Source organism: Dermochelys coriacea, chromosome 7 (assembly GCF_009764565.3).
Source record: "Dermochelys coriacea isolate rDerCor1 chromosome 7, rDerCor1.pri.v4, whole genome shotgun sequence".
NCBI lineage: Eukaryota > Metazoa > Chordata > Testudines > Dermochelyidae > Dermochelys > Dermochelys coriacea.
In genome coordinates, this window is record NC_050074.1 from 117,839,313 (window position 1) to 117,866,781 (window position 27,469).

Sequence of the window (27,469 nt, forward strand, 5' to 3'; positions counted from 1 at the left end):
TTGCTGTGTATTACATGTCCCTGCCCCCACCCCTTTGTGCTCAATTCACAGAACTCTTACATTTCCCAAGGAGAGGGCCTAAGTCATTCAATTGAAGATGCTCATGGTTTTACTTTGGGAGTCCCCAGTTCAGTCCCTGCTCACAAACAAAATGGCAGCTGTCACACAGGAGCGTTCCCACAAACCACCTGGAAATAAGCCATCGTGTTTCATGTGTTTCGGGCTTCTTAAATAAATACTTTTGGGGTCTTCTGCAGGTAGCCCAGGTGCTTTTACTCTCTCCTCTTTCAATATACCTGCTTCGGGGTTCCCATGGCCCAAGACTGTTTTCACTACACTCTGTGGCACAAGCGGTTTATGAGCCTAATGGACTTGTTGCAAGTAAAGCAAGCAGAATTTTTTCAACAGTTTTTCTTTTATTTGACACTCCATAAAAACATTTCAGTTTTTCTTTCACATTCACAAGATCTTCAGGGAATTATTGCTATTTCCCATATACAAAAAACACAGCTCAACAGACAAAATAGCAGCACATACTGAACTCTCTGCAGACACAGAAACTCAACACAAAAGACAGTCAGTCCCCTTGTGAGAGACAATTTTATCAGAAGAAACACTAGGTGGGAGTGACCCTACATATGACAGCAAGCCATGTAACACTGAACAAGACCACTTTTCTCCACATAGTGCGAACCAGTAACACTTTGAAGGGGTCAGCGGATGGGGCTGAGACTTTTAGTCTAACTTCCATCAATTACAGTTTCAATGGATGGAAGAGTAATTTAGAGGAGGGTTAGATAGATGTTCAAGTATTATAGGGCAGTTCTTAAATAACAGATGAGATATAGTAGCTCAGCAGGATAGCCTGATCACTTCATTTAAAGTCCCTGGTTCTCTGTGTTAGGTAAAAGCACATACAGTACAAAGGCAAATGCAGAAACACAAGAAACGCCACACCTAAATAGATCAACGGTCCATGTACTCAAATATCTTGTCACAGAGAGTGGCCCAATGCCTGATGCTTCTGAGAAAGGTGAAAACCCCCTCTAATGCCCCTGATTCTGCAATAATAAAATCACAAAGGGAAGTTTCTTCCTAACCCCAGCTTCAGATCAGCTTAATCCCTGACGCATGAAAACAAACAACAAGGAAAAAGGCAAAACGAATATTAGAGTGCTTGCCTTCCCTGTCATTTCAAGGATTGTGCTTTTCATTTGACTTGCTCTTTCCTGATACGGTTGTTTATTGCTTACACTTTAAACAAGGCTGTTACAATTTTTCAAAGAGACAGTTGTATGGGTCTGACCCGTTTACATGGAAGGGGTTCCATTGTTCCCTAGGGGTCTGGAAGTACAGTAGTGGTTGCACTCTATTAAAAACTTAGAAAAGCAGTGTTGTTTTGTTTGTTTTTAAAGAGGACATTAAATCTTTAGAAAGCCAGCCCTGCGTACATCACTTTTGTTGGTAGTCAGTGTCCATATACACAAGTTTTCACCCACTATGACTATTCTGGACTATTCTGGTTTTGGAATAAATCAGTGAGGCCTTCTGTATTGCACGTTCATGAAATGTTCTTATTGGAATCACAGTTGGTAACAAAGGAACATATTATTTCTAATTTCCAATAGGGTTTAGCATGATGAAGATGCAGTAATAGGACTAAGTTTTAGCTGATGGACAGGAGAACGAATTGGCACAGAACTCAAGACTGAGGTAGGAAATGTGTAACATGAGCCTTCGAAGTTTTTGCTTAAAGTCAGTTCTTCCGCAAAAAAAGACACAGCTTCTCTTTTGCATGAGGCAACAGGGGGACTAGGAGTGGAAGACAGGATCTCTGACTCATACTGTAGTAATTGGCCCATGAAACCAAAATTTGGTGAGATCAGGCTCCTACGTTGTTTGATGTAATCAAATGCCTCCTCCAGGCGGAACTTTTTCGTTTTCATGAGATAAGCCATGCAGATGGTGGGGGAGCGTGAAATTCCGGCTTCACAGTGCACCAGGATTTTGCCTCCAGCTCGCCTCACACAGTCTGGAAAGAAATAATTCATTACAGACATTAGTTCTCATTATGGACAGGAAGGATGCTGCAGTACCCATTTCAAGGGACTCTGAAAACAAAATGCATCATCTAGAAGAAGCCACATGTCCAGTCATCCAGGAGGAGGGCGAGTCCCCTTCTTATTTGATACACAAACAATTCATGATCAAGCAGAGATTAAAACAACAAGCAGAGATGAATCTGAGTAAAAATACAGATTGGAATCTGCTTAAGAGCTGTCCCTTTGGCCCAAACTCTAATTTTAAGAAGTCTTTTCCCCTTCTCTTCTGCAAAAAAATTAAACAAATTCTCTTTTCCTACAAAGAAAAGGTGGAAAGTATCAGCAATTCCACAGCAAGCAGAATGCTGTATTCATTCAGCTTTGTGGGACAGAGTTTGGTACCCAACAGGCATTTGTATGATGCTGCCCTTGCAGTTAGCGTAACATTTTCTTTGTTAGTGCTCAAAGTCATCAATGCACGGGCACAGTTCTGCTGTCCTAACCCGGACAAAGCAGTCATACTCAGTAGGGGTTTCACTTGGGATAGGACTGCAGAATTGAGTTTGATTGGATAAGTTCACCTGGGCAACTAGTGTTTTCAGAAATGATGAACCTGAACCTCACTTTGGTTCTGAGAGACAACATTACACGTATTTGCCTTCATTTGACAGCTGTGTTGCAAAAATACCTCCAAAACACCAACCTACAAACCCACGTAAATGGTCCCAAACTGGAAGATAGAAAGTTATTAGGTTTGCACTGGGCAAGTATCTCAGCCCATCTTCAAAAGTCTCTCAGTGAGTTGTCAACCGCAGTGGGTGAAGATACAGAATTAAGGGTTCATCTACATAGCAAAAATGACTTGTTATAACACAAAACTAGAGGAGAATACAGCACCATAACAGAGCTGGAACAGAGCATGCACCTGTTTGCTGGCAGGGCAGAACTGCTGTATAACATGGCTGAGTCACTGCTATATTATAGCAAAGTCTCTCAGCACTGCTGAGATAGGCTCTTAGCCAACGTGAAATACCATCTCTGTGCCCTGCCCTGGATCTTTTTGGTACACCGCCCCCTCTCCCCACACACACCTACAGTTGTATGGGGATGCCAAGCTTGATTCCTGCGGCTTCCACCACAAAGTACATAATAAATAGTATAAAGTCTCTAATTATAGCCCAGTTAAAGGATACTTGGACTTAAGTCAGGCTATAAATGGCTTGTGCAAACTACCATTTTCCACATCAGGAGGCATGGAGGTTACTCAGACAACACAATTATTGTGATTAGATTAAAGAAAAATGCTTAAAATAAGCTCCTTCCATAAAAAATCTAGTTTGAAAATAGAAATTCTCTGGTCAGGCTGGCTTGAGAAATATGTTCCAGAGTTTACTGAGAAATGGAACATGAGTGTGTGCTCTATACATAGCCCTGAAACAACATAAAAAGCTGAACACGTTATCGTTTTCCTTTCCCCTTTTGTCATCTGGTGAAGGACCAAATCCTCAGCAGTTGGTTAAACTTTGTTGTTGTACAAAATAATCTATTTGCGCTAAAGAAATCTACAGATCCTACAACGTTAGAAATAAAAAGGAAACCCAAAAGTTAAGCCATCCTCAAAGTGTTTGGAGAGTTCTAAGTGACTCAACTTCTACCAGAAGAGGGGGAAAATCATAATAAAAAACTCCCTACTAATTGTGGTACACTGGAGTTTCCCCTTAAAAAATGTAAAAAGCCCCATAAGTCATCAGCACCAGAAAGCAATTAGAGGCTAGAAATGTATTTTACAACCTGCAAGCTACCCCTCTCTTTTTAAGAGTCAGCTGAATCTGAATGACCGAACTAAACCACCAGCAACAGACAGGCAGACAAAAAGAGTTCATAATTAACTTTGTGATTCCTCTCGGTTTTCCTTTCAAATGCTATTGATAGCACAAGTCTCCACCCATGGTTACCCCCATTGACTCTGTGTTTTACATTGTGGCTTCCTTCTGTAGTGCTCCACACAGTTAACTTCCATGCCATTAACCCTATCTAGGTCTGTCCAATATCCTGGGGGTGAGGGGAAGACTGGATCTTTCAGAAGGCCTCCCAATTTTATGCAAGATAGGGTTATTTAAAAGCAAAAGTTAAAGGGTGTGTATACAGAGGGACAAAAAACCCTTAGCTGGCCTTGGTCAGCTGACTTTGGCTCACCATCAATGCTGAAAAAATGCTGTGAGGATGCTCCACCCGCCCAGGGTCCCAGAGCTCAGGCCCCAGCCCACGCCCAAAAGTCAATACAGTAATTTTCCCCCATGCCGTCTATGCCCGGTGAGCCCAAGCCAGCTGAGCCAGGCCTACCGCAGGTGGGACACGGGTCTTTTATCCCTGTGTAGATATACCCGAAGTTACTAAGCACTTGTCTACATGTAAAATGCTCTAGTGGCACAGGTGCGCCAATGCAGCTGTGCCACCGTAGCATGTCAGTGTAGACACTGCCTATGCTGATGGAAAGGGTTCTCCCATTGGCGTAGGCAATCCACCTCCCCGAAAGGCAGTAGCTAGGTCAATGGAAGAATTCTTCAGTCGACCTAGTGTTATCTGCACCGGGACTTAGGTCGGCTTAATGCCACCTCTCAGTGGTGTGGATTTCTCACCCTTCTGACTGAGATAGTTGATAGACCTAATTTTCTCATGTAGACTAGGCTTTAGAAGACCTAATTTTCTCATGTAGACTAGGCTTTAGTAATCAAAATGATTTAAAGGAGAAGCAAGGCCAAAATGGCTCTGCAATAATGTGGACGTGCTGTGTTTGTACAGCACCTGCCACAATGGGGTGCTGATCCATGACTGGGACTCCTAGGCACTACTGCAATACAAACAAATAAATAAATAAGCTAACCCTGCATTCACTAGGAATCATGGGCCTTATCCAAAGGCCAAGGAAGTCAGTGGGAGTCTTTCCATTAACCTCAATAGGCTTTGGACAAGGCCCGATGTGCAGAGGACACCCCCATAAGAAAGCTAGAAGGAAGACCATCGTCTGGAAACATTCCTTTATTGGGCTGAAATTACATGCGTGTTTGCTACAATCTTACAGACACCTAAAGAAACCTCATATAATTATCTCCAGCACCATTCCATTGCCCCTGCCCTACGCATGCCCGTAGTCTGTGCAACTTGATACCACTGAGTTGCTTTGTCCCGTCTTCCCCCTACAAAGCCAAATGTAAATCATATTTATCCTCAAATTCTGCTCTCTACACTAATCTGGAAAAGAGACCTGGAAAGAAACTATACTCCCTGTCCACATTTTCCTTATTTGCCTGCTTTTAATTCATCTGATGGTGAGAAAAAAAATCAGTCTAACTTTATACATGATTAAAATAAGCTTGGGCATTTGCAATGACATCTGGGAATGTGTGAAAATAATTTGTGCTTCCCCTTTTCTGGGAATGTGTGTAAATTAGTTGCCGCATTTAGCTAGAAGAGATTTTTTTAAAATGAATCTCATTTACAAGAAAGAATGGTTAAATGCAGTTTTCCCTTTCAAAAGTTAATTTGTATGCCAATTCCATATGGATTTTGCATAGATCTAGATTTAGTATTTAAACAGCAATTTTCATATTGAGACAGATATAGATCTAGTTTTTAGGTGTGTTGTCTAGTGCTTAGGACAAGAAAATGCAATCAGATTGCTGGGTTTTATTCCTAACTTTACCACTGACTTATCATGAAACCTTAAACAAAATCCTTAACCACTCCATATGTCAATTTGCCCTTAAGTGAAATCAGTATAATACTTGACCGCATCATGGGCCTCTCATGATTTGAAAAGCGCTTTGAGTTCCTTGGCTGAAAGATGCTATAGAAGTCCAGAGTATTTGAGATTTTTTTAAAATTCATTGACTCTTTTAAATATTTTTTAAAGATACAGTAGAATAGCTATACCTACCAATGAAATCTATGGCTTCCTGGAAGTGAGAGCTGATGTCTGCCATGTGACTGTCCTCCACTGGGATCCATTTATAACAATATTGCTCTTTAAAGGACTCTGAACCTTTCCTGGAGACATTGAGCAAGGCTGTGATGTGCAGGTTGGCTAGGAACTCACACTTGGAAGCATGGTAGGCACTGCCAAGGTAAAGGAAAGGCAGGATTTCAACTGGACCACCCTGGAAGTTAAAGATAAAAATATGTTATTTTGCTTTTTTCCCATCCACCAAAGTGAACTTTGTCTTAAATTATGGCAGAATCATTGAACAGAGAAATTCAGCAGAGCCAGCGTGGGTGCTGACTCCCTGTCTGGTGGTTTTAGATCCTGGCCAGTGAATCATTGTAATGGCAGAGCCCACACAGAAAAAGGCTTTCATTTTCTTGTCCATCCACAGCTGCAAGGTCCGAAACCAGTTCCAGCCCACTCGCACACATGATGTTTCCTGCTCTTTAAAGTGCTTCCCCTTAGAACCCACCCAAAGTGCTTTCATATGTGAAGCTAATTTCCCTGGAGAGTTTGCAGGGACAAAAAGGGTGCCATTTCAAAGCAGTGCACAAAGGTGTGCACAGAAAACCAGTTAGTGTGTTCAATGCAGGGCTTGGAACCCACGCACACCAGGTATGTTAACAAGAAACCTCACAGTACCTAATTTGTAACCAATAAAAAAAACGTAAAACAAACACCCCCCCCCCACACACACACAGACTTCCGAATGCCTAGATATGTGTGTGTGTTTATTGTATGGCTGTTTTGAAAGCAAACCTGAAAACATGAATGGATTGAAGAGTAAAGCATCTTTTTCACCCACACCTAAGAGAGACTTGCACAGTGACAGCTGGTATCGGTTTGCAGAGCCTCCCCCGACCTCAGTGACAAAGCTTAGCTTAGCTGCCTCCATTTCCTGCATGCCTAACAGCAGTAACATGGAGGCACAGAACTCTGCCATGTCATATGCACCACACACTCACTCCTGCTGCTCTGGGCCACCCAAGCTTTCTGCCACCAGAGATGTAATCTCTGTTCCTTCTTCCACGAAAGAAAGTAAATACTAGATGTGGGGGACAGGGGGAAGAAAGGGAACAAAACCCAAAACACAGCTTAACAGAGAAGCATTTCAAAGTGACTGGACTCGGCAGGTAACTTTCCCATGGTGTGCTCACTGCACAGCAACTAGGCTGAGTGGCACAGCCTTCATTTGCAGTATGCTGAATACCTGCCTTAGTCTGGCTATTAATGCCGTTATTCAGCACATGCTGGGAAAGCGGCTGGAACGCGAGTGCTTTCCCTTTGCAGGTCACCTAGAGACACCCCCCAAAAGAGTGCCTTTTAGTCAATGTTTTGTTCAGCGGTGAAAAGGAATGAACATTCTCAGCCTGCTCAGGACAAAACCGGCCTCCGGGTTCAAGAAACAGAACATTACAGAACAAAATCATCTTGACCCCAGACTGAGAGCTGTAATCAGAAGTGTTCCCCTGGGTGTGTTTGTCGGTGTGAGGATTTCCCCAGTGGAAATCCCTCAAACAGGAAGTACCACAGAAGAATTGATCTTCTAAACAATCTACTATTCACAGAATCTAGTTCTCCCACTCTCACTCTCACTCATAAGAACGGCCATAGTGCGTCAGACCAAAGGTCCATCTAGCCCAGCATCCTGTCTTCCGGCAGTGGCCAGTGCCAGGTGCCCCAGAGGGAATGAACAGAACCGGTGATCATCCCCTGTCGCCCATTCCCAGCTTCTGGAATATGAATAGCCCCAGTAATTGCAACTGGGCTATTCGGGGTCCCAATCCAACAAGGTGCACGGCACCCACAGGTCCCTTTGGTGTCTTGTTCCTGTTAAAATGAATCTGCATCTGTTTTGGATTGCAGGAGTGGTTCCTTGCATGTCATACAGGGCAGTAGATCTCAACCTTTCCAGGCTACTCTTCCCCTTTCAGGAGTCTGATTTGTCTTGTGTACCCCAAGTTTCACCTCACTTAAAAACTACTTGCTTATAAAAATCACACATAAAAATACAAAAGTGTCACAGTGCACTATTACTGAAAAGTTGCTTACTTTCTCATTTTTACCATAGATTTACAAAATTAATCAACTGGAATATAAATATCGTACTTGCATCTCAGAGCAGTATAAACAAATCATTGTCTGTAATGAAATTTTATTTTGTACTGACTTCACTAGTGCTTTTTATGTAGCCTGTTGTAAAACTAGGCAAATATCTAGATGAACTGATGTACCCCCTGGAAGACCTCAGTGCATCCGTCGGGGTATGTGTACCCCTGGTTGAGAACCACTGATACAGGGGACTGAAAAGCATTGGAGATCAAAGGTACATAGATGCATAAGTCCTTAATGGCTGATAATACATGCGGCGGTTCTTTTCCTGTCCCTACTTTAAGATTTAAGTCTCCTAGAGTGACATTCATTGCTTAAGGATTTTGAAAAGGAAAGTCTCCTTTTGCCAACTGTGATGTACCTGCCAGTGTAATGAGAAAGTCAACACAATATAATATTTGTGCTAGCTGTGTTGGTTTGTGGTTTTCCTTGGTTTGAAAACACTAATAACAAGGTACTACTGAGCAGTATTTGGAATGGCTCTTTATTTGACATGTGGATTGCCGATTCACACTACAAAGGCTTTTTTACTAGCACCCAGGTCTGTTCGCATAGTAGTGGTATGCAGACATTTCACAAGGTAGATCGATAACAGATGCAGCTATCACTTGTGATCTACTTAGGGGCTTTAATTCAAGAGGCATCATGATTCCTTTGGCTTGCAGTACCCTCCAGAAGAGTGGCTACAGTTTCTCAGATCAAGATTTGGTTATTTCTCAGTGTGGTGGGGGGACGGGGGGGGGGGAAGAATCAGATACGTACAAATATTATTGTCCCAAGATACCAAAGAGTATCTTGCACATCTGGAATTATGGATTTTTTTAAAAATAAGACAGATGGTATTTTGCTTTTTTTTTTCCTTCTATTTCTTGGGATAAGTGAAAGCTCTCTCTGTGGGCTTAATCCTGTACCACGGAAGTTAATGGGAGCAGAAGCTGGCTCTGTGAAAAATATTACATATCACACATATATGTATATTTTATATCATAAATAGTTATATTCTAAGGTAACTAAATTGTAAATTTTTTCCAACCTTTTTTTTTTCTTTCCATAAATTGGAGGCAATAAGTTGCAAAAAGAGGACAGAGGATTCCCTACTGTCTTTCCCTTTAAGCCCCTAAGAGATAACCTACAACTAATCTGAACCTCAGAAGTGTAGCAAATGCTATGTTCTCCTTATCCCTGTTTCCCTTCCCCTACAGCATTTGTCAGATAATTTTGAATGTGTTTGCTCTGTTAAATGGTATTTGCTGGCTCCAATCCTGGTCTCAAGCCCTCAGCACTTAAGACCCCCGGAAAACAGGAAAAACCACAGACCCATTCTTTGACAGCTTAATTGAAGCACCAGATGAAAATAACAGAGTGAATAGTCAATTATAACAGGAAGCCCTGGAAAATGTCTATGTGGGGGAGGGGACAGGGAGAATTATTTACAACTTCCCCTAAACACACCTGATCATAAGCCGGTTTGTGGTTGGTGCTCTGCTTCTCACAGTGGCTGTTGAGGTTTCTCTCTGTTTCATTTTTCTCTGGAGAAATGGGTTTTACATCTACACAGCACTCAGGATATTGAGAGTAAAAGGTTTCATATCCCCCTAGGAAAAAACAGAGAGAGAAATATGAATTTTCAGATTTCTGAAAATTTAGTTAATTAAGCTGGCTCAGAAGTTAAGCTTCCAATAAATCAAAATACTGCATAATAAATGACCACTCCCATGGGGTGTTCAATGACAAAGAAAGTTCCATTCAGTCAAAGTGTTTGTTTAAAAAGGCTTTATGCTCTCAAAGAAAAACTGCACTATAGCTAACAATTATTAACTTGCTAAAAAGCTGATGGATACAGATTAAAACCATTTGTGAATGTAAATCTGTTGAATCTGGCAAATATTAACTTCATGAGGACTAACCATTTAATGTATTTTATAAATGATCAGAATTTCTAGCACTTGAGACAGAAAAGGAGACTGCTAGCTACAGTTTTCATCCTCTTTATATCAATTATTACTCTATGCATTGTGACAACATAAATAAATAACATAAATGAATTCCATATATTTGCATTTTTATACTGTTTGCACTGTGATGATTAATTACACAATCACAAGGGATTGAAAGTTAATGAAGATGTTTTGAATGAAATCAATCCATTAAATAACAGCCATAAAACTTAATGAAATCCTGTGATAGCCTTTGACAACTGGATAGCCCCACATGAGCTATTCTGCACCGTTTAAGTACAGTGTTATATTCCTAATGAAAAGGAATTAATCCTAGTATTACATTGTAACTCAAAGTCTGTCATTAGCTAAACTGACATCTATTTCACCACTATGAATATTCTGCACATCACTTTCAAGCGTGAATGTGAACAGTTGGAACAGAAACCATTTAAAAGCCATTTTTTGTACTTTATTAATTGCACCTTTTAGTGAGTTTCCAGTAAAAGAAAAAAGGAAGAATAAGTCTTAACAGTAAATTTAATAATCCTTAGGAGTGTGGTCCTTAAGTAAATAAGGCCCCCAGACCAAATAAATGCAAGATATGCTTAGCTGACTTGCAACCATTTGTTTGATATCAGTGCAGGGTACCACATTAATGGAGTGCCTCAAGAACAACAGAAGTGCTAAAGTTTTGAATGACTGCATAAGTAATCTGGATGTATTCACATGATACAGTCATGCTGACATTTTAACCTGTGTCTCAGATATCTAATAAAAAGGACATATGCTGAAATTCATGTTGCTCTTAATAACACGGGTGCTGGAGTTGCAATATATTTTCTATTTTCTTCAATGGCTTTAGATCAGGCCCTAGAAGGATAGTAATTCCATCCATTCATAATTCAGAAGTATACCTTTCCATCTACTGCAAAACAGTGCAACCCTTTGCCAGTGAGCATGCAGTGAAAATCACTAGGTCAGGAGGCAAATTAATAAATAAAATACAGGGCTTTAAAGGGCCTAATAAAACAATATCCAGGGCAAATAGTGTTGGCTCTTTAGATAAATATTACAAGCCCTCAAACTCACCCACAACCATGCCTTGAAATTGCCTCTCAAACCCCCCGCCTCTCAAAAAAACCCAAACGCCAGCTAGGTTTTGATCAGTCTTCCTGATGGCCTTGCATAGGAAGAATCTATGTTATTTATATATTTAACCATTATATCTATTTATGACCTATATTGTTGTTTTTACTCTTGAATAAGCATAGAAATCCACCCAAGAGAAATCTAGATATGTTTTCAACAGAGAAGAAGATTTCTCTTGGGCAGATTGTGGGTGCAGCCAGCAAATGGTTAATTGCAAGCCTTGGGGATCAAGATATTTGCAGACCATTCTTAAAATGAGTCATCCTCCCCCCCACCCTAACTTCCTTGAGGTCATTTCTGCAAATACTACATTGTTCATCATACTGAAGCACAGTATACATCTCTATTTTCATCAATCATTAACGTAATTCTTGTTATTTGAAGCTAGTACCACTACCCAGTGGTAAGTGATTTATTGCTTTACCCTTCCATGACCCCTCCCCCCCACACACACAGAAACTGCTCCTCCACCCATGGAAGATCTGACACATTGAACTCCTAGAGCTAACCAGTAAGGGAGGCTTACAAAAAACCCACCCAAACAGGCATGACGCTACTCAGTACTAAAAGCAATTCCCTATAGAATTGTACAGGGCACTGTGATTAGCTGACAAGAGTTCTGACTCATGCCTCTATCTCATCATAACTCCCTGGGTCAGACCCCAATTAGCCACACGTTCCCCAGTGCCCCCTCTTTTTACGCCACCCCCTTGAATGGTAAACAAGGATGACAGGGAAAAAGGTTAAGAACGTCTCTCTTATGGCTCTTTGTGTTTATGTCCTCACACTAGTGTCAGATGATTTTTAACACAGTTCAAAATACAGACTGAGGCTTTAGGACAGCCTGCCTACCAAAGCCAGCTACAGCTTCCAGGGAAAAAAAACCCTCCAACAATCAACAGGATGATCCATTTCACATACCTGGGGTTAGGCAGCAATGTTAATGTTACAGAAAACAAAATTAAACTGTTTTCTGATCAGTGATCAGAGAGTTTCAAAAGTGATTCTTATTTCCCCCTGGCATTTCAGAAGAAGGCATCTCCCAGAACCACCGTGACTTCGAAGGGTCTGTCTCCCTACTGAGTCAGCCTAGCTGCCCACTGAGTCAGCCTGGCTTGTTTCAAACCGCACCATTTCGTAAATGCTGCTATATATTTTATGTTCCTGCGTGGTGGAGTCAAGCTTCCAGTGTGTTTACTGTAAATGAAACAGGGTTGAGGGGGAATGGGAAAGAGAGTCTGTACTTTTACTAATTAAGGGAAAGTACTTCTACACTGAGTGGATAGAAAACATTTTGCAATAAAACCCCTACATTTCACTCTTCCTCAGATATATTACATATCCCACAAACACAACTTCAAAGTGAGGGGCAGTGCATTAGGAGGGAAAAGATGGTCTTGTGGTTAAAACACAAGACTGAGAATCAGAAGATCTTGCTCTTTTCCCAGCTTTTCCTGAGTGACCTTGGACAAGTCACTTAACCTCTACCTCACAGGGGTGTTGAAAAGCTTAACTTGGCATTTGGAAAATGCTTTGAGCTCATCCAAGGGAAGAGGATATAATATTACTACATATTCCCATCTCCGGTACGAGGGCCTTCCTTCAGCCTTGTACCATTGAATATATGCCTGTATGGCATGCAACTACACTCCTCTCTGATGTGTTGTTCCTTATATGATGCACAAATTGCAATGAGACTATGTGAACAGAAGAGCTGATCAGATTACTCTGTAGTCACTAAAAGATTACACTTCATGCTTATCAATGGGTTTCAGAGTAGCAGCCTTGTTAGTCTGTATTCGCAAAAAGAAAAAGAATACTTGTGGCACCTTAGAGACTAACAAATTTATTTGAGCATAAGCTTAATGCATCTGATGAAGTGAGCTGTAGCTCACGAAAGCTTATGCTCTAATAAATCTGTTAGTCTCTAAGGTGCCACAAGTCCTCCTTTTCTTTTTATCAATGGGTTTGTAATTCACACAGACAGCTATGATTTAAAACTTATCCGCTCCTCGCTTACAAATACCCTACTTTCCCAGCATTTGCTGCAATCATTTGTTTGTTTATTTGGAGGGTTTGGAAGCCTTTTTCTTTGTTTTAAATTTCTACTTTACATTTTAAAATCCTTTCAGGAATAAAATCTTCTGTTGTTTTCTGGAATAGAAAACTGCAGCTTCAGAGCTTCAAAACCACAAGATGAAGTGTTACTGAAAAAGTATGGGACAGGGCTTCTGTTTCTTTACATGGATCCTCCCTCCCCTTTACTAACAGCACTGAGAAGAGCACAGGCAGACCGGATTTTTGAAAAAGGGAATGAAAAAGCCAGGATAAAAAAGACAAAAGCGTTCCGAGGAGAAATGAAGGAGAAGGGCGAGCAGGGCGGACAGAAGAAATGGCGGAGTGCTCATTTTTATTGTTTTATGACCCCATGCATTACACAAAAGAAAAAGAAAAACCAGCAATGAAAATGCTATAAATAGTACTGTATTGGTGACATCAGCCACTGGATTCTCACGCTGGGGAATTACTGTGGGCCCCAGAGGAGTCTTTATAGCCCTGTTCTTCACAGATTACTTAGGTGTTCTCTGCTCTGCTGAACACGGGAACAGACTACCTGGGTTTTGGGTTTTCAGTTACACGCAGGAGTCACGACATGTCTGAGTGAGATAATTTCCACCATTGTAGAGGATTTCAGACACTCAGCAACACTGCCAAGCGAAATAATCCATTGTTCCCTTTTGGTAGAAAGAGGAATTCAGCATTGAAATAGGGCACGCACTGCCCAGGTAACAGCCGTGTTCAGGGTGGAAGCAGCCCAGCATACTCTTACCTGCGTGACTCATTAACCCTGCAGAGGGCTCAAATTCATATCCATGCTGAAGCCACCTGGTCCCATGGTAATGAACCCCCCCCCCCAAACACACACACACACACACCCCTTATCCCTCAAAAGGTGAGTTCGGCCACCCTAACATCAGCCCCTTAACTCACGTCCAGTTAGGGACAGACAGGCCGGGGTCTACCAGGGGGTGATTTGCAGGGTGGGGAAAATAAATGAAATGAAACTTCAGCGTGGCCTCCCGTGTGTCAAATATTGCTCGTGTCCCCAGCCCAGGGGTGGATGCTGCTCTACCCGTCTGTGTATGTCGCTCGGCGGGGATCGCCGCTGTTACCCGGCTCCGCTGGCTGGAGGCTTTTGTCGGATTTTGTCGCTAGAGAAATAACTGCGCGGGGCCGCTTTCCCTCTCCCCCCCCTCTTACCCCCCCCCCCAGCACTGCGCTCTCATCTCTCCCCTCCCTTGTTTTCTATTCTACCCACCTCCCACTACCGTCCTAACGCCCCGATGCTCCCCCAGTTCCCCGGCCCATCGCCCCGCTGACCTTTCAGGAAGCAGACCCTGGCCCCGGTCTCCGGCAGGCTGGACAGCAGCGCGTTGAGGACGATCTGCGCCGTGCTCTCCTTCTTCAGCTTCTGCCAGTGCCCGGTGCCTTGATCCAGGACGATCACCGCCGCCAGCCGCGCCGCGGCCGCCCCTTCCCCGGGCAGCAGCAGCCGGGCGCGGGCCGCCTCGTCCGGCACCACGAAGTTGAGGGGCACGGGCCCGCCGCGGGCCCGGCGCATCACGACCGAATTGAGGTTGACGTTGAGCGCTCCCCGGAGGCGGGAGGCCGAGTAGGACAGGTAGGGTCTGCAGTCCAGCACCAGGCAGCGGGAGGGCTCCTTCCGCAGGAGCTTCCGAAGCTGGCGGCAGTCGAGGGCCGCCACCTTCTTCATCGCGGTTCTCCGGCCGCAGCCCCCTTGGGCTGAGCAGAGCCTCTCCTCGAGCGTCGCCAGCGGCGGATCCGGCTGCAATGAACCGGCGGCGGGAGAGTGTGGGGCGGGGGTCTCGCTTTTGCGGGGCTTAAATTGAGGATGGGAAGGGAAGGGGGGGTCCCCTCTGCTACAAGGGCCGGGGGCTTAAACGGGCTGGGCTCGAGCGGTTACCGCCGGTCCCCGGATCCCCCCTGCCTGCCGCTGCGGCGCGCCCGGCTCCGCCGTCGCATTTCCACCAGAGCAGCAGGGGATTCCGTTCGCCGGGGAGGCAATTTATCTGAATGGAACGCCGGCTCCTGACGGCACTGCCCATATAAGGAGAGTGACGCCACCAACGTTCTAAATATGGGCAACCCCCGCCCCCTCCCCGCGGGGGCCACGGCCCCCTAAGGCGGGGTGGGGGAGGGAAGCGAGCGCCCCCCCCCCCCCGCAAGCAGCGCCTGCGGGAAGGCAGAGGCGCTGCTCAGTAAAGCGTTAGTCACAGCTGAGCAGAGGAAGTTGAAGAACGCCTCAGAAATTCTCCCGTCATCAGCCTCCTTCAACTCACTCATCACCGCGGGCCCCGCTGCCTTAGTAATGAAAGCGAGGAAGCGGGATGGGGGGGGAGGAAGGGAGTGGAGTGGGGAGCGGGGGGGAGGAGGGGAGCGGGGGGGGGAGCGGGGGGGAGCAGGGGGGGAGGTGGGGAGTGGGGGGGAGCAGGGGGGGAGGTGGGGAGCGGGGGGGAGGTGGGGAGTGGGGGGGAGCGGGGGGGGACGAGGGGAGTGGAGTGGGGAGCGGGGGGGAGGTGGGGAGTGGGGGGGAGCAGGGGGGGAGGAGGGGAGTGGAGTGGGGAGCGGGGGGGAGGTGGGGAGTGGGGTGGGAGCAGGGGGGGAGGAGGGGAGTGGAGTGGGGAGCGGGGGGGAGGTGGGGAGTGGGTGGGGAGCGGGGGGGGAGGAAGGGAGTGGGGTGGGGGGGAGGAAGGGCAGAGGTTGCTCACCGTTCTTAGAATCTGGCCCAGAGAGAAGGGGGAGGCCTCGAAGGGCTGCAGCTACCTCATGGGGCTGGTTTTAAAACCGTAGCTAGGCTTCTGCTGAAAGACACAAACCGGGATGTAAACCGACAGGAAGCACAGGCAAGGCCATGCCCTACAAGGCAGCCGGGCCCCGGTTGCAGACATCAGTGGGGAGCCCTAAAGCAGAGGCAAAACTGATAGAAACTGTGGCCAAGCGCAAATTCTAGGAGGGGTACATTACCCCCCGGAGAAGAGCAGATTTGTCTGCCTGCACCAGGGGGTTGCAGCAACAGTGGTAGCTAGAAGCAAGGCAGACCCCCAGTGTAGACAAGGCCTACGATACAGCACAGTCTGACACAAATGGCAAAACACAGGGTAATGATCAAGGAGAATTAGTGGTAGGATAGGTTTGCAATGATAATAGGTTTTAAAGTGGGAGGAGGTGGTGTAGGGGTGGGTACGACATGTGGGAATACATCCTGAAATACATCAACCTCACCCCTTTTTTGCTTATTACTCTTACTTATATCACATCTAGATTCTAGATTATAAACTCTTTGAGGCAGGGGACCTATTTTACACTCTGCAAATCACCTAGTACACTTGTGGACGCTATAAGAATCATTATGTACTTAGATCATACCCTCTGAGACAGTGTGGAGTGTATCTAGCATAGTGCTTCTCAACCTATTTACCATTGTGGGCCACATCCAATATTACCAGTATGGCCCCGAGGATGTCACATGGGCCACAGCTGTGTGCTGATTGGAGCACAGGTTGAGAACCAAAGAAGGTTAAGCTTGCTGTACTTAAATATTACAAGGTGGATGAGAATGGTAAAATCAGTCATCTGTGCCGAGAGTGCCCCTCTGAGGAATGTGGGGCTGGAGTCTTCATGGCCAGTCACTTTGACAGACATTACTGTGGCAAGTGCTGCCTGACATACTGCTTCAACAAACCAGATGACTAGTACAATGGGGCCCCAGTTCCTGGCTGGGACCTCTAAACACTACCCCAATACAAATAATAATCACCACTTAGGACATCTGATGTGATAATTTATTTCATTGTACTTATGTTTTGTAAGATGACCAAATGGACACTGGCAATACCTGAAAGGCAGGCACAACCGATACACGAAAGCATAAGCTCAGAACCAAACTACAGCAGCCACTAACGATGATACTGACACTAATTCAAAACATTATGTATGTATGTCATTATTTAGCTGATGCCTCAAAAGAGTTCCAGGCAGCTCCACAGAACATACTGAAGATGCCGTCCCTAACCCAAACTGCTTAAAATTTAAATAGATAATAAATTATAACCTACCTTAATTTTTTCAAATACTACAAATATACCAAAGTACAAGATTCATCCTAACGAACAAAATAAGTAAAGAGGGTTATGATAAAGGGATAGGAGGGGAAGCAATGTATCTGTCTCCAGGGGGACTGCATTAGTCATACACCTCTGAAAAGTCAGCCCAAATGGCTTTGAATTTTTCAGGCATTCTCCTTCTGTGGAATGCCAGTTGTTCGTTAGCTGTGAGGTCAGCCACATCACCAAGCCACGTATCAGTGGTTGGTGGGGATCAACTTTGCCATTGTGTAGGATTAATTTTTTAGTGACAAAAGCTGCACATTGGAACAACACTGCCTTGTTACCAGGTAGCCTCCAGGTATCAGGAATATCAGAATGAACCTTAGGGGGGAAGGCTCCAGTTGAGCCTCCAATATCAAATTGGTCCTTTGACCTACCTCGTACCAGAAGTTCTTGATATGTAGATACGATAGATTTTATGAAGTAGACAGACAACGTGCAAAGAAAATGTTTGAGGTGGCGTTAGGTACATGCTATGATTATTCTTATAGTACCCCCTTCCCCTGCTTCTTGTAATCTCTCTACATGCCCCGGACGGCTCCATCCACCCTGACCTCCCCAAAAACAGCCAGCCTGATGATGAGACAAAAACAGCCAATCAGGTGGTGCCGATGATGATGAAAATCTCTGGTGAGTGGGTCGAGGCTACATACCCCTGCTACCTCTAGCAGCTTGAATGTAGGCATGCTTTGCATTCCCAAAGCACTTTCTACCCCCCATTCTCAAAGCCTCATCCCCCACCCTGAGGTAGGGAACTATTATCGCCATTTTGCAGGTGGGGAATCTAACAGAGAGGTGAAGTCTCAGGCTCAGCATGATCAGAACCCACATTTCCTGCCTCCCAGCCCTGAGCTTTAGCCATGGACCAGTCTTCCTGCCGCTCCGGGAATCTCATCTGTAGAGAGTGGACTGTGGAAAGACTCCCCCCCCTTAACATTTACTCCCCCTGACTGAAACAGTCAGTGGGTGTGAAGCTGAGAAGTTTGGAGACCAGGCAAGTGAACTCACCCTCTCCAACTAATCCTTCCTTATTCACATCCACAGAACACAATGGAAGAGGAAGAGAAGGATGCAGGAAAGAAGAGGCAAAGTTCCCCTGCCCAAGAAGGGAGGAGGGGGAAAACCAGTCACACGTCTTCTCTTACTCTCAGGATGGATTTCAGAGTAGCAGTCGTGTTAGTCTGTATTCGTAAAAAGAAAAGGAGGACTTGTGGCACCTTAGAGACTAACAAATTTATTTGAGCTTAAGCTTTCGTGAGCTACAGCTCACTTCATCGGCTGCATTACACGAAATCTTAGCTCACGAAAGCTTATGCTCAAATAAATTTGTTAGTCTCTAAGGTGCCACAAGTACTCCTTTTCTCAGGATGGAAGCACAAGAGAAAAGTGAGGGGGTAGAGGAGGGAGCCTGACTGCCCCATTCCCCAGCCCAACCCAGCCGTTTGACAAAGCCCATGGTTACTGTGTTAAATGACTGGTTTCAGAGTAGCAGCCATGTTAGTCTGTATTCGCAAAAAAGAAAAGGAGGGCTTGTGGCACCTTAGAGACTAACAAATTTATTTGAGCATAAGCTTTCGTGAGCTACAGCTCACTTCATCGGATGTGTTAAATGACTGGGACTCTTTCTAATAACACCCCTCTTACATTTAGGAATACATCAGCAATACAGGACCTGATCCTGTAACTTATTGAGTGCATCCGATGAAGTGAGCTGTAGCTCACGAAAGCTTATGCTCAAATAAATTTGTTAGTCTCTAAGGTGCCACAAGTACTTCTTTTCTTTTTGAGAGCATGGGGTTAGTCACGTAGGGGCTGCAGGACTGGACCCAGACTGTTCTCAGTTTGGTGTCAGGCATTGGTGTGGTTCCTTTATTTTGCTATTAGCAGGTGCTCATAGTGAGAAGAGAGAAGTGGGTTGGATTTTAGTAAAGGGAAGTGGTTGAGCAAGCCAAAAACCACCCTGGTTTAGGTAGGAAACTCCCCTCCCCCATTCTGCCTCCCTCCTGCACCTGCCATCATTACCTCCTGCTGCTGTGTTGTCTCTCCCCTCCTCCCCCTTGTTAATCTCTCTGGCTATTTCTTCCATTGTTCTGGGCTTTTTTATCAGCCCTCTGGGAGCAACTGGTCTCTTTCCTTTTATTTCAGACTATTTCCTTTACATTATTTCATTCTTTCCCCCACAATCCGGGACTCTTTGTTTCTCCTTGTTCTTGGGAAACAATGAGAAACTTTTCCTTTGTATTTCAGAAATGCTGGCACTTGGCTCCTGCTAGAGAAAAGGGTAAGAACAAAGCTGAACTGTAAATACAGGTAAAAGCTCCCACATGTGCAATATCCAGGGTACACTATTCACGAATAAAATGCTGCCTCTTAAAAGACCTAGTGTGCCTTTATTAAGAATATAATTAAAAAACAGCTTTAAAAAGGCTTAGTCAAATAAATAAACCCTGCTCCTTTGAGCTCTACATATTTAAAGGGAAGAGATACGTGATCAGCAAGCTTTTCATGACCACCTGTTGTGTTTATTAGTATAATTACAGTGCATAAAGGCCCTATGGTGCTAGGTGCGGTACATGCCCATTGTAAGAGAATCTTTGCCTCAAAGAGCTTACAGGCTAAATAGATAAGACGGACAAAGGATGAGAGAAAGGAAGGGCTGTTAGCCCCATTTGAGAGATGGGGAACTGAGGCACAGAGAGTTTAAGTGACTTGTCTGTGGTTACACATGGAAATCTATGTGAGCTGGACCTAGATCTCGATTGCCAGTCCAGTGCATTTAACCACAAAATTATGCTTCCCAAAGCCAAGTCCTTAAGCTGCTCTGCCCCAATTTGTGAAGCTGAATTTCAAATGTGAGAGAGACTCAAAATGAGGGACAAAACCACAGAGCGGACAGCTTGACATTTCTTTAAAGGCATATGAAGTTTTCCATAATCCCCCTTTCTAAATTCAAAACTGCTGATGTCAAATACAGAGCAGCAAGCAGCGAGATAGCAGGTTTGTGTCAGTGATACTGGTAAACTGAGGTCTAGAAATGAAGGTAAATACATACCTGGGATTGAGAGATGTCTGGAAGACACCAAAAACAAGACTGGAGAATTAAGAACACAGAGATTTGACAACTCTATTTCTCACTGTTCATAATCCTAATAAAACGGAGCAAATAATGAATTAATAATCCCTGCGTTATAATTTCTCGGTCTGAATATAGTAACATTGTCACGGTCTGATTTTTTTTTATTGCTATATGCAATCAAAGATAAATGCATTCCATTACAATCTCCCACCTCGCTTAACGGCACCGCCAATGTGATTCATTGTTGAATCTGACCCTCTTTTCAGAAAGGTGTTACTAATTTGAGGACGTGTAATTGCACATGCATTTGTGATAAACTGAGTTAGTTGATCTCTGAAAGCAACATATGTAATTCCAGCAAATCTGCCATCGTAAATGGCTATTGCCAAGGAATTATGCAAAACTGGATGCCACAAATTGTAAAATTAGGCACAACCAGCTGATGGAATTGGGGTTTTATTGTGGAATGAGTGTACCAGACTTGGAATCTATTCCCAGCTCTGTCACTAAATTTGCTTGTTCACCTTGAGCGAGTCGTAACCATTCTGTGCCTCAGTTTCCCCACCCATTAATGGGGACAACAACAACCACTTTTCACAGTGCTTTGAGATCTGAGGATTGAAAATGTTTCTGATAACACAGATAGAGCTTGATTTTCAGAGGTGGTGAGCACCTGCAGCTTCCACTGAATCTAGTGGGAGTTGTGGGTGCTCAGAACTTTTGGAAAAATCAGGCCATAAGTGGTTTTATGCACCATAGGCCTGATTTTCATCTTGCTTATACCCACGTAACTCCATTCATAGCTGTGTAGTAACTCCTGATTTACAGCAGTAGAAATGGAGAATCAGGCCTCCTGTCTTAATTTAGAAGGTGCTCTTTTTTTCTATTACACCTGCTGGTAATTACTTCCACCTGTAGCTTTAAATTGAGAACAAAATTTTATAATCAGTCATTCCAAATATATTTAGCAGTCAGACTAACTCCTGGGTCAGGTGCTCTGATACTTCACACGGCATGGACCCTTGCCGTTTGCGTTAATGGAATACCTTCTGAACATCTCTCCTGCCAATCATGAGTGCATATCTCACCTGACTTCCTATTTCTGATCCCATAAAATCCCTGATGCAACTACAGTAATTGCGTACATGGTATTTGTATATTTTACTTGTCTTCAATGTGGTATAAAACCCTTTTGCTTTCTTCATTGACTCTTCAAATCCTATTGATTCTTTTCCTCTCTCTCTCTCTCTCTCTGCCCCTATTCCACAGCACATGTTTCTCTTCCTTTTCCCCTGGATGTATTTCCCAGTATCTTAGTCCTTCTCTTCCCCCAGCACATGCTCCCCTTCTCCCTTACTCACCCGCCTGGTCTGCTTTATTCATACTTCCCTGGACATACAACCTGGCTGTCTCTTTCTAGTCTTCCCTGAACATTTGTCTGCTGCAGGTGGCCATAGTCCCTCTGAGTGGTCTTTGCTTCCTCTCTATAGTATAGTATAGTATAGGGAGTTGACAGATGACATTATTATAGTTTTACATGTTCTGTTTGACTGACTGTGTAGGCAATTAGATCTTGGAGAAATGGTAGTATAGTGCAAGTTAGTGGGGGGATTGGGTTTTTTTTGTTGTGCTGGTTTTTAAGCAGAAATTAAGCAGACACTAAAGCTGGTTCTCTGTGCCTTGGTCTTTCTGACTCAATTACTTCATCAGTCCCAATCTGTTGTCTACAGAATATAATCATGCAATGTGTTCCGCATCCCTCTCGGTGCCTGATCCACAGAGAATGAATCTATTACAGTCCCTGCCTAAAGGAGCTAGCTCTTTAGCTCAAGATGGAGACTCTAATGGTTTTAGAGTAGCAGCCGTGTTAGTCTGTATCCGCAAAAAGAAAAGGAGTAGTTGTGGCACCTTAGTCTCTAAGGTGCCACAAGTACTCTTTTTCTTTCTAATGGTTTTAGCTCTGTATGTCTCTGGTTCAATTCTCAGACAGAACCAAGTTGGTGGTGAACATACAAGCAAACAAAACCAATACAGGAGTCAAAATATTGCACCCTCTTCTTGTATTAGCAGAGGCAGCTAGGCTGGCTCCCGCTCCTTGTTCTTAGGAGTTTTATAGATCCCCAGGCTTTGTACAGATAGAACAATATGACCAACCAGCTTCCCACAAAGCATTAAGTGCGCCATAGACCGCCATTTGAGACCTGCCATTTCTAGACCATCATGATTTGAACTTTTTACCATACAGTGCATCTTCGGAAAGACACTTTTCCCCCTAGATCTGCAAAAATAAGGCCTTTTTGAACATTCTGTAATCTTGATTTCAGCAGCTATTTATGATCTTCTGCAGAACATATGACCCTTTCTTGGTAGATTATCCTTGTAAAGTAATAAATTATAGAAAAACTCTACTAATAGAACCCATCAATTTCCAGGATGTAACTTACACTGAGTATAATTCCATTGGTCCAGTAGCTCTATTAATATGTCTAAGGTTTTTCCCTCAGTGACATTTTGAATTGTCTAAAAGGAGGAATCAAATCATCTGAATTTTAAAAGCATTTAGTTCCAAATAATCTCAAACACACATTTCTCATGAAGGAAAGGAAACTTATAAAAGAGTAGAAGATAATTTACATTCCTGAGCTTTCCTCATTTCTCCAAGGCTCCCACCTACTTAACCCCAGGTAAACTTTGTAGCAGCTTATGACATCCGGTGAAAGTACACTACAGCTTATTAAAATTTAAAGCCATTGCTCCAAGGGAAAACACTGAAAGCTATTTTATGGATTAGCCAGTGGTCAGGATGAGGCTTGTACTTTGTATCTTTTTGATACAACCAAGGGTCGGTTCTCGGGCCAGTTTTGTTCAATATCTTCATTAATGATCTGGAGGATGGTGTGGATTGCACCCTCAGCAAGTTTGCAGATGACACTAAACTGGGAGGAGAGGTAGATACGCTGGAGAGTAGGGATAGGATACAGAGGGATCTAGACAAATTAGAGGATTGGGCCAAAAGAAATCTGATGAGGTTCAACAAGGACAAGTGCAGAGTCCTGCGCTTAGGATGGAAGAATCCCATGCACTGCAACAGACTAGGGACCGAATGGCTAGGCAGCAGTTCTGCAGAAAAGGACCTAGGGGTTACGGTGGATGAGAAGCTGGATATGAGTCAGCAGTGTGCCCTTGTTGCCAAGAAGGCAAATGGCATTTTGGGCTGTATAATTGCCAGCAGATCGAGGGACGTGATCCTTCCTCTCTATTCGACATTGGTGAGGCCTCATCTGGAATACTGTGTCCGGTTTTAGGCCCCACACTACAAGAAGGATGTGAAAAAATTGGAAAACGTCCAGCAGAGGGCAACAAAAATGATTGGGGGCTGGAACACATGACTTATGAGGAGAGGCTGAGGGAACTGGGATTGTTTAGTCTGCGGAAGAGAAGAATGAGGGGGGATTTGATAGCTGCTTTCACCTACCTGAAAGGGGGTACCAAAGAGGATTGATCTAGATTGTTCTCAGTGGTAGCAGATGACAGAATGAGGAGTAATCATCTCAAGTTGCAGTGGGGGAGGTTTAGTTTGGATATTAGGAAAAACTTTTTCACTCGGAGGGTGGTGAAACACTGGAATGTGCTACCTAGGGAGGTGGTGGAATCTCCTTCCTTAGAAGTTTTTACGGTCAGGCTTGACAAAGCCCTGGCTGGGATGATTTAGTTGGAGATTGGTCCTGCTTTGAGCAGGGGGTTGGACTAGATGACCTCCTGAGATCCCTTCCAACCCTGATATTCTATGATTCTATGATAATATAGCCTGTTAGAACATCTTTATAAAATAAAAGATGTCTCCCCCTTGCAGTTTCAGCTAGTTATATTTTTCATTTTGTGCTCTCACTGCTGTGTGGGGCTAAGAAGTTTTACATTCCACTCCAGAAGTGGCTACATTTCATTGAGGGGTGAAGTAATCATAGTTGATATAAAGCACTTAGAAATCCTTTAGACTAATGTGAATGTGCAAGGATAATAAAAGTAACTTACAATTTAAAAGAGGATGAAGGGTAATTTAAAATTTGAAGGGTAACTTCTTAGGCATGTGTTTGGTTCACATATGTACTGTGGGAACAGAGGCCACAACTAAGGGCTTTTCTATACAGACATGTTTGACCAGTTATCCTGGTGTAGTTAAATCAATAGAGTTATACTAGAATAAATCCCCATGTGAACACACTTACTCCAGCATAAAACTAGCTTTTATCAGTTTAGATTACACACCTTTCCCAAACAACATAAGTGAATTTAAAATAATTTAAAAAATAGGCACTCCTACACCAGAATAAGAGTCTCCGTGAGGGGGGTCAGACTGATATAACTATACTGGTTTAAGTTCACAGTGCAATATGTATTGGTATAACTCTTCTCTGGTAGACAAGCCCTTAAAAACCCACTTCTCTATTTCCCTAACTTCAAGTATATCGTATGCAACTTCTCTGCCTATAACTGAGGGTTTGGGAGGGGAAGGGAAATAAGGTGTCCCAAACCTGGCAGGGATTTCCAGATTTATTAAGAAATTTGCGGTCATAAAAAAAAAACCCTCTTGAGTTTCTCAAATTTCCATCCGGGAAATACCCCTGCGTATGTAAGAATGCTGCAGAGCTACCACAAGTTCTACAGAAAAGGAAAGTGTGTAGCCCTGGGCAAATATTCATAATGAACAATTTTTCCAATTAATTTTGCTTTTGCTTTCTGTTTTCAGGTTATCTGCAAACACGTGACATTTCTATAAATCTGGCATCTTATATAGCAGCAGTGTCTAGAGGAGGCAGCTAGACTGGCCCCCCTTCTCGTTGTAAATGGCTTTCATCACAAGCTTTGGGGTCCTGTAGAACCAGAAATATATTTTACACAAATATTTCAGCCTAGGGATTGTTCACAAATTATGGACATTCCCTGTCACTATTATTCATAGTTTGTAAGCGGGAAGGGAAATCACATGGTATCATTTCTGCTCCCTGATTGGCTGCCTGAAGATTTGTAAGTGTGTCTAGGGAGGAAAGCTTCTGGCACAAATAGCAAGTGATGGTGTCAATGCACCAAGCCTGTCAGTGGCCTCAGAATATGGGCGGTAGGCTTATGGGATACTAAGACCACTGCCTGTCACGCTGACAAATATTGTCTCATTGTTTCCTTTGCGCATGCACACGCACACACACACACACACACACACACACACATACCTCTCATGGGTCTGTCCATCTCCTTCTGCTGTCTCTTGTCTTATATTTTGATCATAATCTCTTTGGGGCAGGGACTATCTTTTTCTTCTATGTTTGTACAGCATCTAGCACAATGGGATCCTGGCACATGACTGGGACTTCTAAGTGCTACACCAATATAAATAATATTCATGCAATGAATGGCCATTCTCCCAACATTTGTATGAACAAAAATCTATTCACAAGGAAAAGGGAACCAAAAAGGCAGTGGGAACACATCTTAACTGAAGCGTGATTCAGCATTTGCCAAAATGTTTATGAAAGATTTCCCCCATTATTCCCTCTTCTCTAATGCTGCCTCACTTGAATATATCATCCTCCAAGCACAGCATGTTGGTATTGTAGCTAATATGCTACATCGTCTGAAATTAGCTATGATTTACAAGCTTTCAGTTTGCACTTCATACAGGAGCATTTCTATGCTCTTTGCACCACAGGTATTTCCAAATGATATGTTCTGTCTCACCCTGCCTTAGAGCCGGATGCAATGTGGGTGCTAGAAACACAGTCTGGGATGTGAGGGTGAAGAGATACTCTATAGTCCGCCATTCCCAAGGCTCTACTCACTCAGAAGTGTGTGTCACAGAAGTGCCTATTTCCTTTCCTGCAGCCCACGGGATTCTCACAGAAGCCACCATAAGAACCACAGCCCTAACAGAGACCAGTACCAGGAATATTTTAAAGGGTCAGCAACCTTCATAGGCTCAACCTAACAGCCTTCTTTCAGAATAGCCTTACCTTCTTTTAGGGAAGATCACACAAAGTTTTTCCCCGCCTGCCACTTCTTCACCATAACATGGCTTGAGTCTTCCGCAATGTTGCGTGTGGATTACTAAAAAACCAACTGATGTGTCCCACACACTGAAGTTTCTAAAATCCTTACAGTACATCCACTGGCAAGAAAAAAAATGTCCTTTTGAACTGATCTGGACACAGCAGCTGGCACCTCGGAAACTGTAGATGTCAAAAAGTGGCTCTGGCTTTTGAAAACATAAGTCGAAGAAGGTCTATGTGCGAAAACTTTGGCATTGCTCAACCCAACCACGCCTGTAACACAGCTTGTGCCCACAAATCACAGTTGTTGTGACGGCTGATTTTCGCATTTGTTTTATTTAGTAATAAAATCAAACTGGCTACTTACACACTGCACAAAGCATGCCTATCAAAAATATACCTGTAATACTGTTCTAGCCCATTCTCCCTTCCCCTTGCTGTGTCTAGTATTGTACTTACCTTGTAAATTTTTGGATCAGGGATTGTCTCCTCTATATGTTTACACAATACCGCTCTCACCTGTCTGCGGCTTCTAGATGCTATCATAACATAAATAGATAATTATAGCTGCTAGAGTGGTGCACTGATAGCCACCTCGCATCACAGATTTCTCACCATGAAACAACTTTACTTAGCGTAACTCATTTGAAAACATGTTTCCTTTGAAGGCAGTGAGTAGTGTACAGCAAGTGGAGTTTTCTGTCATTTACCTCTTTCCATTTTCTTCTTTTGGTGAACAAAGGGGATGAAAAGATCCAATGCAAAAACACACTGACAGACTGGACAGTGACCCATAGAATTATGCCTGGACATGCAGAATAACCATAAATGTTACATGATTTATTGACCACTCCTCTTTGTCATAAGATAGGTACAAAGCTTTTGTATTTGTATTTTTTTTCCATTTACTGATTCTATATATGAAGAGGAGAGAAAAAG

The 27,469-nt window shown here is 43.6% G+C and overlaps 1 protein-coding gene and 1 long non-coding RNA gene across 5 annotated transcripts; one reads left to right on the forward strand and one right to left on the reverse strand.

Annotated features, from left to right (window-relative positions):
- Positions 1-396: 396 nt before the first annotated feature.
- DUSP5 (dual specificity phosphatase 5) lies at positions 397-20,540 on the reverse strand. Of its 3 annotated transcripts, none has more exons than XM_043519469.1 (6): positions 20,466-20,540; positions 16,018-16,108; positions 14,607-15,084; positions 9,589-9,731; positions 5,980-6,199; positions 397-2,032 (listed from the first exon to the last, which is right to left on the reverse strand). In XM_043519469.1, the coding sequence occupies exons 3-6, from the start codon at positions 14,998-15,000 to the stop codon at positions 1,632-1,634; spliced, it is 1,158 nt and encodes a 385-aa protein (XP_043375404.1). In that variant the 5' UTR covers positions 15,001-15,084; positions 16,018-16,108; positions 20,466-20,540; the 3' UTR covers positions 397-1,631. The 3 variants fall into 3 exon arrangements, with proteins under 3 accessions (XP_043375404.1, XP_043375405.1, XP_038267542.1); XM_043519470.1 differs by having other exon boundaries at positions 16,018-16,105; positions 20,466-20,481; XM_038411614.2 differs by lacking the exons at positions 16,018-16,108; positions 20,466-20,540 and having other exon boundaries at positions 14,607-15,362.
- LOC119859468 lies at positions 15,372-26,952 on the forward strand. 2 transcript variants are annotated; one of them, XR_006282916.1, is made up of 4 exons: positions 15,372-15,612; positions 17,982-18,043; positions 19,661-19,694; positions 25,237-26,952. It is a non-coding gene; the product is annotated as an uncharacterized LOC119859468 (long non-coding RNA). The 2 variants fall into 2 exon arrangements; XR_006282915.1 differs by lacking the exon at positions 25,237-26,952 and having other exon boundaries at positions 19,661-22,350.
- Positions 26,953-27,469: the final 517 nt, after the last annotated feature.

Bases quoted from the DNA above. Each gene is read 5' to 3' on its own strand.
- DUSP5 (XM_043519469.1), bottom strand. From the start codon at position 15,000: ATGAAGAAGGTGGCGGCCCTCGACTGCCGCCAGCTTCGGAAGCTCCTG. The intron at 9,732-14,606 runs GTCAGCGGGGCG...GTTTTTTCCTAG, and splicing joins CAGGGTCTGCTTCCTGAAAG to GGGGATATGAAACCTTTTAC. The intron at 2,033-5,979 runs GTAGGTATAGCT...ATTTCTTTCCAG, and splicing joins GGAAGCCATAGATTTCATTG to ACTGTGTGAGGCGAGCTGGA.